Consider the following 16,197-nt stretch of genomic DNA (forward strand, 5'->3'; position numbering starts at 1 on the left):
AGATGCCAATAACCCGCTGCCCTAGTTATTGCGCATAAACTGCAAGATTGAGAAAATTGAGGCAAGCGGCATTATTAAGATCCTGCTTTTGAAGGGTTGCAGTGCCTAGAAAATTGATGATGAAATGAAAGTTATCTTCAATGGTGATTGTGGTATGTCACTGTTGCTTTTTGGAAAAGGAATTTTTATTTCATCACAGATTTTCTGGGCACTGTAACCCTTAAAATGGAACTTAATCATGCTGCATGCCTCAATTTTCTCCATTTTGCTGGTTATGCGGTTACATAGGCAGGTAGTGACATCTAGCTCCTGTAAAAAAAGTAACATACTTATGAGACCATTTTTGGACCATAATGTACATAAGGACAAGTGATTGCACTGACAAAATTTCATTGATATAGCTCTTTCACTTCTGTGCGATTTCTAAAACTTTTTGATACCCCCTCGTATATTAGTCAACCAAACGTGGAGGTTCTTTTTTGGATTCCATAGATTGCTTCGTACGCGCGCTATATTATTTTCCGGGATTATGTTTTCTGTTCATCAACATTCAAATTGTTTTTGCAACTTAAACAGTAATTCGAAACTACTTTATTGCACGTATAAGTTCATATAACCATCCATTGATGGAAAATAATTAAATTAAGCAGATTTGAACATATCACACAGAAGTCTTTCTACAGGTACGGCACCTATGGTACGTCGAAAGAAGAGTTCCTCAATGGCACGTGAATCAATCCTGCTTACTGCTGATAACAGCAGAAGTAGTTTCCCAAAGCGAGTCCTATTTAGAGGCAACTTACTCAATGTATAGTCACACATAAGTAGCTGAGATTCATCTTGGAGAATTTCCACTTTCTGGGATTCCCTTAATCCACGACTACCTGTGTAAGTTTAACAAGAAAATGTCGTTTAAACTAAAGCAGTTAAATTAACTTTGTAAATCTATTCTTCAATATGCGATTTATAATGAGAATGATATCGTATTATTTCTCTTGGTGAGAAGCAAACGGAGCTAAACGGTTATGATATGTTCTGTGAAAAAGTAGAGAGAATGAGAAAGAGAGGGGAAGAGAAGATAAAGAGACGGGCATGACGTACAGATAAAAAGAGGATCAGAGATGACGCCGGCTCTGGTAAAACTACATTCTAATCTTGACTTTCAGCATCTCGTATATCCTTTGTGTCTGTCTGTCTGTCTGTGTGTCTGTCTGTGTGTCTGTGTGTCTGTCTGTCTCTATCTCTCACTTCTCTTTCTCTCGCCCCACACCTCTCCCCATTCACATACAACATACACAAATATGTTAGTTTATAGGTCTATATAGACATACAAATGAATTTTATTACATTTTGGAAGACACCCTGGATCTGGAAAACTCGCATAAGTGACATAACTGAACTATGAAACCACTGGGTCTACACTTTTTAAAATAAATAAATGAAAAGTGATAAGTAGCTTGGTCACCTTCTTACACTTTATATAAATTATACTTTTCTAGGTTGCAAAAGCTTTTACAATAAACAGAGAACTTACTTGATTTAAACAAAACTATCGCTTTAAGACACGCAAATTCCGTAGCATCTGTTTGCATGTCTCGGAATTGGTTGATGACACTTTCAAGTCTGTTGAGGTTGTCCATCAGGAATGGTGTTCTTTTGTCTGCTGCTGGCGTATTTGCAAGAAGGCATCCAGAATTGATCATGGAATCTAAGAAAAAAAGTGAACACTTGTGATAAAACATCAACTGAGACGAAAATATTTTCGTCTTAGATCAGTGTAGATATCAAGCTGTCTGTTGGTGCATTTTAGAGTAAATTGCCGTTTAATCTTTATTTGTCACATGGTCTAATCCCAATTAGTCCATGGCCAAACTCATTTAGTCTATATCCAGTAAGTCCAATAGCCTACTCATTTGATCTATGTCATGCATACTATTAGCCTTTTCGAAGTATGGCGTACACGAAAGGATGACATTCTTCAATCTGGGCAAAACCCGGCAAATTCAAATGACTTTGCCCACTTCGTGCAGCGTCATCCTATTGCGTCCGCCATATCTCGAAAAGGCTAATGCCATGTCTACTGCAGTATCATGCATTTATTCTAATATTTATGTATCAGACCGTGTAAAGATTAGACGAAGTTGTAGACCCTTTGATAAACTATATAGGCCGACGTCTATTTCTACCATTTTGTTAGTGCATTTGTTATTTTATCTGTATTCTAATATCAGATATAAGCTAATATAAATCAATATAAATCAAAGTTACCTATTCTTAGTGGTATTGACCACTGTGAGCTGCTCAATATGAATAAATCGCTCCATGTTTCTTCCAATAAAATAGCTTGGTCTCTGAACGGAAGTGAGAGGAATGACGGGAGACCTCTCGCCCATTTCACCGTCATGAACAACATTCGTGCAGCACACTCATACACGTTTTCTTCTATCCCAGCAGAAAGGTTTTCAGCAGTTGCGGAGCCGTCCGCTGGAAAGTTAGTTTTTCAAAGAAAATGGAAATGAATAAAAATTTAATGAATAAATTAAGTCAATGTAATAAAATCTTCAGTAAGTCAGCAGCACTAACCTTTTTGACTGAGACTCTTTTTCAGAATGAACAATCTTTCAGTGGAGGGGCAGTTTACCTGAACAGCTCGTTTCGGCCACCAACCTTTAAGTGGACCAGGGCAGTCTGCTTGAACAGCTCTTTTTAGAGCCACCATATCTTTAATAGAAAAGGGACACTACTTTAAACACCTCTTTGCAGAGCCACCATTTGTAGGCCTAAATCATGTATTAGGCCTATAATGGCCGCAATACTCAACTCCCTGCATTATAATACTCATGTTAAAGCAATTTGCCTCATATTTTTCTCTGTCATTGCTATTAATCAAGGCAATTAACGCCCGGGCATTAACGGCAGTTGCACCAGAGTATCTTCCCTACTATTGGTATTAACATGATCATGACTAAGCCATAGTATAGGCCTACAGTTTTCGGCAAATAACTATCATAAAAGAGTGTCATTATAATTATATGTGTTATAGACTTACCAATTTAAAAAAAATTTAGTCACGGACAAGTTATATATTAAAAATATTATTGTTGGGCTTTAGCGGGCATTTAAATTAAGAAAAAAGGTGACGTATGGAAATAAGCGCATTTAGGTTTCATCATCATTATTAAAGGTAATAATGTACTGATCTAATACAACAAACCAAATGATCCACGGTTATCGAGATCATCGCAATATTTTTGAAATCGATTGATCATGTTAATAAAATGGAAACAAAATTAATGAAAACTATTCTACACTGTAATTTGGTTGTCACCGGTAAATACCTTCTCTATGACATTCTTAAGGTCGTGCGTCATGAATTGGGGTATAGGAAAAGGTGGCGGTGTTACATTTTTACATTTTTTTCAGGACATTCTATACCAGATCTCAAGAATGGAGAGGGGTACTGAACTAGTTATGGTCTCATTTTGTTTCTAATTTATCTAGCTAACATTTTTGAAAGTAACAACTTCACACTACATTTCCTTCTTGAGATATTGCAATTCAAACGAAGTAGTGTCAGGGGTGGCGGCGAATACGGTTGAGGCGAATACGGTTGAGGCATGTGTTAAAGTATAGGGAATATTGATTTTTAGTGCCTCTCGAATTTATTTTTTACTCTAACTTCGTAACCCAGCAAGGTATTGGGATGGCTTATGTACCATTGTTTTGGTATTCATGTCTAGTAGGTAATGTGACCAATTTTACTCCAAGCTAGGTTAATTTGTTGTAGATGTGCTGCATTCTGTGTCATGGGTTCTAGGCTTTTCATAGAGGCCTACTATAAGCATGCATTTATGCTCCGAAATGTTCTGAATGTCATATTTCTTGAATAGTTACCCTACTTCAGTAAAAGTTATCATTTCTTAGAAGGAAATTTGATGAGGAATTCAAATATGTCATTGGTTTTTGTGTAGGGCATGAAGGAAAAAAGTTTTGATTGAAAATATAATAAAAATCATAAAAATTTTGTACGACTTTTGAACACCCTGTATCTCAGTTAGGCAACATAACTCATCATTACAAGTTTGCTTTTTTTTGAAAGTCTACAATGTTATTAGCACATCTAAAAAGGTTTTAACAGACCAGGTGTTAATGTTAGTAAATAAGGGAGGAACAAAATTACATACTTTTTGAACCAAAATTTAACTTTTCCACCCTATATGACATTTGTGGCACCCTGTATATTGACCAAATATTTGTATGCGTGTATTCCTGGTACTCTCAGCTTTACAGTGATATATAATTTTATAGGGTTTTGATGAACAGAATATGAATTAGATCAGTTTAAGTACAAAAACATGTAAATTGTTGAATTTTTTAGTATGTAACGCATTTGGCCCCCAATTCATGGCGCACGACCTTAATGTTTCCACAGATCTATGACTAAATATAATATAGCCTACCTTCTGTAGTACTTTGTTGTATTTCATCTTTGTTTTCTTCAGCTATCAGAGGTTTTACGTCCACATTAGGCTCAGCGATGTGCATAAGACTCTGGAGAAACGGGTTGCTCAGAACGTGTGATTGAAAACCTACAAATGAAAAAAATATTAAAGCAAATATAACTCTCTTCAATTCTCTCTGTGAAGGTGAACCAGGGGATCGGAATACTAAAACTGCCGTTTTGTTTTGCACATCGTCTTTGGGAATTAAACAATTAGACATATCATAATCCTGGATAACGTTTTCATTGCCATAAATCTGATTCTTTCGAATCACAACACTGTTCCAATGCTTTATACGAATGTATATGCAAGACCTTTTTGACCAAAGTGAATTTCGTCATTTGTTTCATGTTCTTGTTGCAAAGCGCGGCAGTCAAGTTCGTATTTTTTGCCTAGGGATTGCACCCCGCAGTTGTGTCTCTATCATTCTCCCTTATTTATCTTTAATGTCTTAATATTTATATGCCAGTGACGAAGTGTAATTATTTAAAACGAAATAAAAGGGCGATGATTAGTTTGTCAAAAACATTATCTTATTCTTATTAGTATTACCATTGCCCAACCCTTTTCAAATTATTTGTATATATGATGCTTACAGTTGCATTATTAGGCCAATAGTATTAGCTATAACCCTAAAATTTCTCATAACAAGCTGATTTTTTCAGGATAGGTCCAAAAACATGTGTAGAATCAAATTCCAAAAGTCCCCGAAAATCCCCCTTGTGCTTCCTTCAAAATCCAAGATAGCGTCCAAAATGGCCGCCATTTTCAGTTTTTATCATAACTTTGCCCCCAGACATGTTAAAATCACAAACAAAGCATCTAAATATATGTTTTGAGGTACAAGGAATGTTTTAAAAACATTTGCAAGAGGTTTCAATAATCCTAAGTAGCCAAAATCCAAGATGGCGTCCAAAATGGCCGCCATTTTCAGTTTTTATCATAACTTTGCCCCCAGACATGTTAAAATCACAAACAAAGCATCTAAATATATATTTTGAGGTACAAGGAATGTTTTAAAAACATTTGCAAAAGGTTTCAATGATCCTAAGTAGCCAAATTCCAATATGGTGGACAAAATGGCCGCCTTTTTAGTAAGTAATATTAGTTTTCAACCAGACATGTGTTTAAGATGTGTTAATTGACATTGGAGAAAGTTCAAAACTCATGATTTGTAAGCAGACTTGTAATGCACATCATCCAAATTCACTACCATTATTACCATCATTATTTTACAATATTGATTCAGTGCTTTTATCATGTGTACAATACAATAGTTACCATTATTTTCTATTTGCCTCCAAAAGAGCTGAGCTCATACCAAGATGGCTTAAGCCTATGTTCACATCGGTATCCCCGTGATGTAATGTAATCAAATTGTACACCTTAAACTTGATCAACTTGCACTGTGTTTTCGGCATTAATGTTCTTCAATGCTGGTTCGGTCTCCTCATTGTCTCCAACTAGTACAGGTGCTGTGTTGCTGCAAGACTGACCACAGCATTTGCTGCACATCAATGTACAGAAGAGTCTCAAGTTTCTTGCAGCTGCATGTCATGTTGTTGCAGCCATCTTGTTTGCATCCACATGATATCATGTTGAGCAATGTGTCTGGTGCAACAGCGAGTTCTGTTTCTACTGGAACAAGAATTCCATCTTGTGATCTCCATCCCCAGTCAGTTGGACTTAGGTTGTTCCCCATCCATTCTTGAACCGTGAGAAAAGTGCCATATCCATCAAATACAACAATCGGGTGTGCTCCATAATGCTTTAGCATGTGTGATGTGTAATTCTGACATATGCCTGCATAGGTGGAGGATGTGGAAAAATGGCATGTCGAAGTAGGTAACCACCATCTACTACAAAGAGACAATTCTCTGGCAGCTTGGAATGCTCAGTGAACGATTTCAACAGAAGGCCCAGGGAACTCTTTGGCGATTTACGCATAAGGTCATCTTCAAAGAGAGAAGGTGGCTGAGGACCTAGTTCGTACGTAAAGAACGACGCTATCTCAGAGCTGTTGTTCAGTACACATGTGATTCTATTAAATAATAGAGTCGGATTCACTTCTACTTGTTGTCCCCTAACTCGCACCATCTTGTCCTTTGCTCCAATCATAGTAACCTTGTCATTTCGGCGTAAGGCAATGTTTGTAAACTTCGTACCCGTTTTTTCTATTGCTGACTTCGTGCCAACTTTCACCGCTCTATCACAGTTAGCGGATGAATCTGCTACAGTCCCAGTTGACACGTACCAGACGATCCAGTCCATACCCAGCAAAGGGGGATGTGCCTTCAACCAACCAACAAAAACTTTACGATCCCCTATGTTCCCGCATGAACACCCGTGAACTGCTCTAAAGCATCATAATCTGGGGCACATCGAGAAAGTGCGTGGACTCACTTGGTTAATGTACTGTCTGTGATGCCGCGACCATGTGTCATTCCCCCTGATGTCTTCAAAGCCGGGCTTCAAAGTCCACAACAAAAAACTGCTCAATGGTTTGATCAGAGAAGTTTCCACCCCAGACAAAATCTAGACGTCGGATGGTGAAATATCCCTTGTCTGTGAACAGTTGGTACTCATCTGGGGGCATGTTTTTCCCCAAAGACTCCATCTGTTGTAAATACAACTTGCAGATTTGGCATAGTGGAGATGCCCTGCAGCGTAGAAGTGAGGCATCATCTCTCTTATGCAGTAGAGGTGGAGCTTCCAATTCCCTGTTCTTTCAGCTCTAATGAAATGCCGAATATATTTAAGGGCCACCTGTCTGATGTATTGCACCCACAGCTTCCCAATTCTGCTTTTACCTGCTTTGATAGGCTGTGACACAGTCTCAGCCATTTATCGTCGAGGAAAGCGCAAACCCCGAACAAGAAACATGAATATGACTTGTTAGATACCTTTACAAATGCCAGCAGCATGCATGATGAGGTACAGAGAGCAGGGGAGAGCTTCATCCTGAAGATGTATGGGGCTAGCAATGGTTCATTGAACGAATACCGCCACACACTGTATACAAACGGGCAATTGGTCGCAGTAACCTTAGCTCTTCATTTGAGCTCGCGAGTTTACCCCAACTTGTGCTGCTGCAAAACAGCACTCATTCCGCACTTTCCTCACGGTTCAAGAATGGATGGGGAACAACCTAAGTCCAACTGACTGGGAATGGAATTCTTGTTCAAGTAGAAACAGAACTCGCTGTTGCACCAGACACATTGCTCAACATGGTATCATGTGGATGCAAACAAGATGCAACAACATGACATGCAGCTGCAAGAAACTTGAGACTCTTCTGTACATTGATGTGCAGCAAATGCTGTGGTCAGTCTTGCAGCAACACAGCACCTGTACTAGTTGGGGACAATGAGGAGGAGACCGAACCAACATTGCAGAACATTAATGCAGGAGAGTGGAGACACAGTGCAAGTTGATTAAGTTTAAGGTATACCATTTGATTGCATTACATCACATGGATACCGATGTGAACATCTTGGCATGAGCTCAGCTAGTTTGGAGGCAAATAGAAAATAATGGTAACTATTGTATTGTACACATGGTAAAAGCACTGAATCAATATTGTAAAATAATGATGGTAATAATGGTAGTGAATTTGGATGATGTGCATTGTAAGTCTGCTTACAAATCATGAGTTTCGAACTTTCTGCAATGCCAATTAACACATCTTAAACACTTCTTAGGCAGTCATTTTGGACGCCATCTTGTATTTTGGCTTTATATCTAGGTATTGAAATCCTTCGAGTACATTTTGAATATATCCATTGTACCTCAAACATATGTGAGATATTTTGTATATGTATTTAACAAGTCTGGTTGAAAACTAATTTTACTTACTAAAATGGCAGCCATTTTGGCCGCCATATTGGAATTTGGCTATTTAGGATCATTGAAACCTCTTGTAAATGTTTTTAAAACATTCCTTGTACCTCAAAATATATATTTAGATGCTTTGTTTGTGATTTTAACATGTCTGGGTGCAAAGTTATGATAAAAACTGAAAATGGCGGCCATTTTGGACGCCATCTTGGATTTTGGCTACTTAGGATCATTGAAACCTCTTGCAAATGTTTTAAAACATTCCTTGTACCTCAAAACATTATTTAGATGCTTTGTTTGTGATTTTAACATGTCTGGGGGCAAAATTATGATAAAAACTGAAAATGGCGGCCAGTTTGGACGCCATCTTGGATTTTGAAGGAAGCACAAGGGGATTCTCGGGACTTTTGGAATTTGATTCTATACATATTCCTGGACCTATCCTGAAAAAATCAGCTTGTTATGAGAAATTTTAACCTTTTAATGATATATGAGCTAATACTATTGGCCTATATATAGCAGAGCAGTATAAGTTGTTATTTGATGATTAGGCCTAGGTATATCTTTAAAGCATTATCTAGATGTTTGTTTGTTTGTTTGTTTAAACGGTTTCCGTGCGGAGGGTCCTGATGGGACCAAGCTCAAACAAAAAAAGTAAAAAGTTGCCATTTAATGATTAGTTCTAACTATAGCATATCTAGATGTTTGTTTAAACGGTCGTTCCGTGCGGAGTTATACTTGTGTCCTGATTGGACCAAGGTGGAGATGTACTTGCGTCGTGATGGGACCAAGCTCAAACAAAATGCTCAAGCCATGATAGAAAGCATGTAAATAAACTTACCATGACCAGATGTAACCATTGGGAAAGGCATGGGTGGTAAAGGTGCCGGAAGCCTCGTCAGATAATCGGAACACATAACATCATGGTCATAGCCAGCAGGATGGTAGACGAATCGTTCCAGTTCCTTTGAGCATGGTAGAGTTGGCGGCGAGGGACAAGAAGATGGTGACTTTATTGGGGAGCTGCGGCGTTTATACTGGTAGCAACGGGGTGCTCGTTCATGCTGCACGGCTAAATAAGGTCAAACAATAATTGAACAAATTAAATTGCATTCTTCGGTAAGAACACTATTAAACTAAAATATGACAAAAAGAAAAGTGGGTTATTGTAATATTTGATTATGTAAACCACAGAAAGCTATAAGGCTCTTTTGTATTTTTCATAACGATTTCTTTAAATTGCAAAAACATGTTTGTGAAAAAAAAATAAAGCAAAAGAGAAAAGCATGCCTACTATACGAAGTAGGAAGAGCGAGGCCATCCCGGCTGCGGTAAAACTGTATTACACTCACTGTGTCGCTGACTGTCGGATGCAGCATTAATTACGCTTCACCATATCCAACACTTATTATTTGTTTTTCCTTCTTTTCCTTTGCCTTTTTAAATACCATATTATAATAATTATAATATTATATTATATTATATTATATTATATTATATTATATTATATTATATTATATTATATTATATTATATTATATTATAAATTTATTACCGTATTATAATAGGCAATTTAATCGGCTATTAATAATAGGGCTCAAAACTCTATGGTTCCGGGTTTTTTTTAAAGGTCCAATACACATGGTCTGACTGAGGACTAGGGATAGAAAATGGTTTATAACGCCTAATAAGAGGGAAAGACAGGAAACTATTTAGACAAAAAATGATTAGGCCTAGTCTTAAATTACTAGACCGATGACAATGCCAAGCTTTTATTTTACCAATCTGATTAAATATATTCTGTTAGTTGTAAAGGCGGGTCGGAGGGGAGCATGATCTCAGTAGGGATTTGCACTCAAATATTGAAACAAATAAGCTGACACACAAGAGCCTGGTATGGGTACATGGGTTCTATAAAGGAGATTCCATGGTTTGGACTTGGTATATGGGGTGCATGGTTTGTCTTGGGAGGGGGAAATGGCCACAAACTTAGTTTCGATATATTATTGCCTGTAAATTAAGAACCACAAGATATGCGAATAAGAATGTATTATGTTATTAATAAAATAATTACCGGTAACTATACTACCGTTTTTGTTAGTTAAAAGGCTAAAACTGGAAATATTATTATATTTCTGCAATCCCTCTCGCCTTAAAAGGCTTATAGACTAATTGATTATTTTCTACATGAATGGCATAAATGGGAAACATCTGACGGTTTTTGTGAATAAAACGCTATTGTCTCCGGTAATTTAAACAGCCCATAAATGACACCAGACACGGAGCATTGGGATATTCCAGATGAAATGCATACACCCCTTATGAAAGACATAACCCACATAATGTAAAGGGATGAAATCAAAACTCGACCGGTGGCCAACCGCCGGTTCCGGGCGGTTCGGTCCGGCTTCCATTGTTTAGAACAATAGCCGGTCGAGTTTTGATTTGTCCCTAATTTTCCATACAAGCTAATACAGGGAATGTAATTTCACTATATTGCCCCCGGATCAGGCCTGAATATAACTCCATTTGAAATCTACTGACCCCCTGTGCCATGTCGTCCATATGGGGTGTCTGTATTTCAACGGCAATAGCCAAATAAGTATTAAGGTGTCTAATCGCCAAGCATTAGTGTTAATGTGGTGGCATAAATTGGTATACCGACAACACGATATCAACAGATATTAGTGATCAGATGCTAATTGATCTGTCGCCACTCGACTCATCCAACACATGCGTTCAACAACATGCCAAAGCATTGATTAGATTTACACTGTAAACCAGGGATGGGCAACCTTTTTTTTTTATTTGCGGGCAAGAAAAAAAACAATCAAAAACTACACGGGCCTTAGATTTTAGGACACATTAGCAAAGTGAGATGCTGGTTTCGGAGCATATTCAAGGATTTGGACAATGTTGCATTTTTGAGCGCAAAATGCTGTAAAATTTTACTTGATTTGCATAAATTTACAGTTTACTACAGTACACTTTTAACAAGTTGGGCATGTTGGTCGTGAAATCGAGAGTAATTTTAAGGCGGCGTTATTATAAACATTGAACCTAAATTTTGCCTGCCAACTGTTGCATACGTTTTCGAGTTAAAAGTGTCTGCCCGTGATTTTTCAGAAGTTTTAATACTAGTACATTCAAATATTTCTTTATTTAATTAACAGCATTACACTATTACATGGTTTACTATTTTTTACAGTGTATATGTGGAAACAAAAACAACACACAGCTGGTATCATTACCATGATTACTGTTTAAGGGCGCAATATTTGCCACTCTAATAATAGATACAAATTGTTTAGTAGCTCAAATTTTAAATTCCAAATCAACATCCATGCAAGTCCTGATCGAGAAGCTATCAACAATTGCTCAACAAAAAGCATATAACAAAATAAAAAATTTAATACAAAATAAATAAATAAATAAACTCAAGGCACGATTCAGGGAAAGAAATATCAAACAATGATAGTTTTGTTTCATATTTAGTCTGAAAGTAATGTTGTCTCTTTCAGATGTGGGGTTAAGACCTTTTTTTTTTTAATTAATCGCAGGTTTCTTTTTTCCGTACCGCTATATCTTTTAGGGAAACTATTGTTTTAAGCTAATCAAACTCTTAGAAGTCAATATACACAGCGATTTGGTGTGACGATACCATGGTTACGTGTCCATCAAAACCCACGCAATATTACAATACATTAAATTCTTCCTACCACCATCACAACATCATAACATTTCATCTACAATATAGATCAGATCAGTTTTAATTAGAATTCTAGGCCAAAACAGCAAAACATATATCCTGCCAGTATCAGCCAATTGATTTTTTGATATACGCTTGATTTAATTTAGCGCATAGATCAGACAGACGATTCTGTCAATGCAGGTGATCAAAGCGGTGATGTTATTTCAAAATTTGCATTTGTTGTTGATTGTTGATTTTCTTAATTAGTGTTCAACTTGAAATTAGATCAGATCGTTAACGATTATTATTTTCTTTGAAGAAAAGTCAATAATGAAACCAGTACGTACCACTGCGTGGGTATAAGTGAACGTTAAAAATAAAATAATGAAAACCGTGTCTTTTTGTCTTTTTGTTTTTCGCCATCTCTTATATAAACTCTGGTTTTCTTTGCATACGATTTTCGATCAGAAAACCAAAGAAGATCATTGATTTGACAGCTCGCAGCCCCGTAAGACCCCCCATTACCGATACGCAGTCAGCTCCCAAAGACCATGAAGACCATATTAAATATTACCAGTTCCACTTGAAGCATACCCACCAATTGACGATGTGTCCCGCGTTCACATTACTTACATCACATCCATCTACCCCACACGCAAAAACCTCACACCTTCACTACACCTCCACCCCACCCCACCCTCAAACACACCCCATCCACTATACATCCATTTCATTACTTACCATCCCTGTTCATAGTAACAGCAAGACATTTCTTGTATCGACATGCTTGACACTGATTCCTCCTGGCGACATCTACCACACATTGTCCATCTTCTTTACAAACGTAATCTAAATTACGACGTACGCTCCTCTTGAAGAATCCCCGGCATCCGTCACAACTGTACACACCATAATGCTTGCCGGAGCTTCTGTCGCCACAAACTTCACACAAAATTGGAGCTTTTTCAGGAACGAGGCCTGGAGGAAGACTCTCTTCTGATGGGGAATCTGCACAAGAATGTCAGAAGAAAATATGAAGTATGTCGGGAAAAGGGTGAAAAAAGGGAAGAGAAAGAAAGGAAAGGGCCAAAGAAAGGAATGCGTAAGAAATAAAAAGAAACAATGAAGCAGACAGGAACGAAAAAACTTCATTATGTTTATGAATTAATCTAGTTTTATTTTAATATTCCAATGTTTTCTACTACTATAAACAATAGTTTATCCTCCTTAAACACTAAGAAAGTCAGCTGAACAATAATAAACGGCTTTCCTATAATAGGTAAAACTACATTGTTAAATGAATTAATCTAGTTTTATTTCATATGGTTCCAATCTTTTTATTTTCTAATACTATAAACAATAGTTTATCTTCTTAAACGCTGAGAAAGCCTGACGTACAATAATAAACGGGGGGTTCCTATAACGTTTAAAACTACAGTATGTTAATAAATTAATCTAGTTTTATTTCATATGGTTCCAATGTTTTTATTTTCTACTACAATAAACAATAGTTTACCTTCTTAAACAATGAGAAAGTCTGGCGTACACTAATCATGCTAATAAACGGCTTTCCTATAATGGGTAAAACTACATTGTTAAATGAATTAATCTAGTTTTATTTCATATGGTTCCAATCTTTTTATTTTCTAATACTATAAACAATAGTTTATCTTCTTAAACGCTGAGAAAGCCTGACGTACAATAATAAACGGGGGGTTCCAATAACGTTTAAAACTACACTATGTTAATAAATTAATCTAGTTTTATTTCATATGGTTCCAATGTTTTTATTTTCTACTACAATAAACAATAGTTTATCTTCTTAAACAATGAGAAAGTCTGGCATACAATAATCATGCTTATAAACGGCTTTCCTATAATGGGTAAAACTACAGTATGTTAATGAATTAATTTAGTTTTATTTCATATGGTTCAAATGTTTTTAATTTCTACTACAATAAACAATAGTTTATCTTCTTAAACAATGAGAAAGTCTGGCGTACACTAATCATGCTAATAAACGGCTTTCCTATAACGGGTAAAACTACAGTATGTTAATGAATTAATTTAGTTTTATTTCATATGGTTCAAATGTTTTTAATTTCTACTACAATAAACAATAGTTTATCTTCTTAAACACTGAGAAAGCCTGACGTACAATAATAAACGGGTTTCCTAACGGGTTAAACTACATTGTGTTAATAAATTAATCTAGTTTTATTTCATATGGTTCCAATGTTTTTATTTTCTACACTAGTTTATCCTTCTTACTAGACGCTGTGAACTGGCGTACAATAATAAACGGCTTTCATACAACGGGTAAAATTATAGGCTATTATGTTAATGTAGTTTTATTTCAATGTTTGAATGTTTTCATTTTCTACTGCTACAATAGTTTATCTAAAGTCTGGTGTACAATAATAAACGGCTTTCATATAACGGGTAAAACTACATAATAATTAAATTAATCTAGTTTTATTCTAATGGTTCAAATGTTTTATTTCTAGGCCTACTACTACTAGTAATCTAGGCGTAAACTTATCTTACGAGCGTAGTTTTCCGATAACGGTTAAAACCACATTATGTTCCTAAATTAATCTAGTTTTATTTAAGGGATGGAGTGTGAACGTTTGGACAGTATCAGACATATCGAATTGCATTCTGAATACGAAGAATGTCCTTCTGATATCAAATAATTTAGATTTTTTGAAATTCGCAATTTAATACACATTTTATGGCAAATCATTAGAAATTGATATTTTTGATATTTAAAAGTGCTCGAAGTAAACTTTATAAATCTGACGATTTATACTTAAAGTGTATGTAGGTGGGATGAAAAGCCGACGATCAATTAAAAATTTTGACCTTTCGTATTGAAGATATGGATTTTTTTCCCCAAAACACACAAAAAAAAATTAGGTCTTTTTGGAAAAAAAATCCATATCTTCAATATATGAAAGGTCAAAATTTTCAATTGATCGTCGCCCCCCCCCCCCCAGCTACATACACTTTAAGAATATATCATTAGATTTATATAAAATTTACTTCGAGGACTGTTATAGGCCTATATCAAAATGTGAAAAATATCAAATTTTAATAATTTGTCATAAAATTTGTATTATATCGTGATTGTCAAAAAATGAAAATTATTTGATATCAGAAAGACATTCTTCGTATTCAGAATGCAATTCGATATGTCTGATGTGCTGTCATGTCACACAAAAATACTGTCGAAACGCTTAAAACGCTCATTCCAGATCCCTTAATGATTCCAATGTTTTTATACTATAAACTATACTTTATCTTCTTAAATACTAAGAAAGTGTGGCGTACAATAATAAACGGCTTTCCGATAACTGGTAAAACTACACTATGTTTATAAATTAATCTACTTTTATTTTAAAAGTTCCACTGTTTTACTTTCTGCTATTGTTAACTAATGTATCGTTCCTGATATATAAACAGTGAAATTCAGATCTGCAATAATGAACGGCTATCCAATACCCGGTAAAACCACATTGTTAATGAATTAATTTACTTTTATTTTAATGTCTCCAATGTTTTTCCTTACAATAAAAAAAACCGGTTTTTCCGGTGACGGGTAAGACTACGCGATGTTAATCAATTAATATAGTTTTATTTTGATATTTTATGAGTTTTTTTTGTTTTGTTTTACTTTAACTTTTTTGACACATAAACGTTTTCCAATAATGATTTTGAATGAAAAATCTAAAAGGACCACAACTAAAATTTGTTTGCAATATGCACACTTACTTGATCCATCCATTAGGTGCGTCATACTGATCCCGAAGCGTCGCAGCCTACAACAATGAAGTTTCCACTCCTGACAACTCGAACATTGACCAGTTGATCTCTTCACTAAAGTGAGCTTACTGTCTTTTACTGATGTCATCTTTCTGATAACCGATTTGTTTGTCGCTGTGTATTTATTGCCATGAATTCACTCGCTAAGATGAGCGAATATTTTTTACAATCAATTAACTTGATCGTATTTCCTAGCGCGAGAAGAATCGAAGTAGCTCATTGGCTAGAAATCAATTGTGCATCGCGTGCGACTGGACTTTAAATATGGTGTTAAGGGTCGATCAAAGGCGTGAGAACATTACCAGATGACTGAGTCTGCATCAACTTTGCTGCACGGAATCCA

The 16,197-nt window shown here is 36.0% G+C and overlaps 1 protein-coding gene across 1 annotated transcript; it reads right to left on the reverse strand.

Moving 5' to 3' along the window:
- Positions 1-453: 453 nt before the first annotated feature.
- Positions 454-15,973, reverse strand: LOC140166494 (nuclear receptor subfamily 2 group E member 1-like). Its single transcript, XM_072189973.1, has 7 exons — positions 15,804-15,973; positions 12,771-13,037; positions 9,181-9,411; positions 4,461-4,589; positions 2,269-2,484; positions 1,535-1,708; positions 454-884 (listed from the first exon to the last, which is right to left on the reverse strand). Exons 1-7 carry the CDS (start codon positions 15,940-15,942, stop codon positions 643-645), a joined length of 1,398 nt encoding a protein of 465 aa, XP_072046074.1. The 5' UTR covers positions 15,943-15,973; the 3' UTR covers positions 454-642.
- Between the last annotated feature and the right edge of the window lie 224 nt (positions 15,974-16,197).

This window comes from Amphiura filiformis, chromosome 12 (assembly GCF_039555335.1).
Source record: "Amphiura filiformis chromosome 12, Afil_fr2py, whole genome shotgun sequence".
In the NCBI taxonomy this organism is placed as follows: domain Eukaryota; kingdom Metazoa; phylum Echinodermata; class Ophiuroidea; order Amphilepidida; family Amphiuridae; genus Amphiura; species Amphiura filiformis.

What these genes read in the sequence shown, in the direction of transcription:
- LOC140166494 (XM_072189973.1), bottom strand. Translation starts at nt 15,942, where the DNA reads ATGACATCAGTAAAAGACAGTAAGCTCACTTTAGTGAAGAGATCAACT. An exon ending in ACAACAAAGTACTACAGAAG is followed by an intron (nt 2,485 to 4,460) that starts GTAGGCTATATT and finishes CTAACTTTCCAG; the next exon opens with CGGACGGCTCCGCAACTGCT. An exon ending in GATAGTTTTGTTTAAATCAA is followed by an intron (nt 885 to 1,534) that starts GTAAGTTCTCTG and finishes AAACTTACACAG; the next exon opens with GTAGTCGTGGATTAAGGGAA.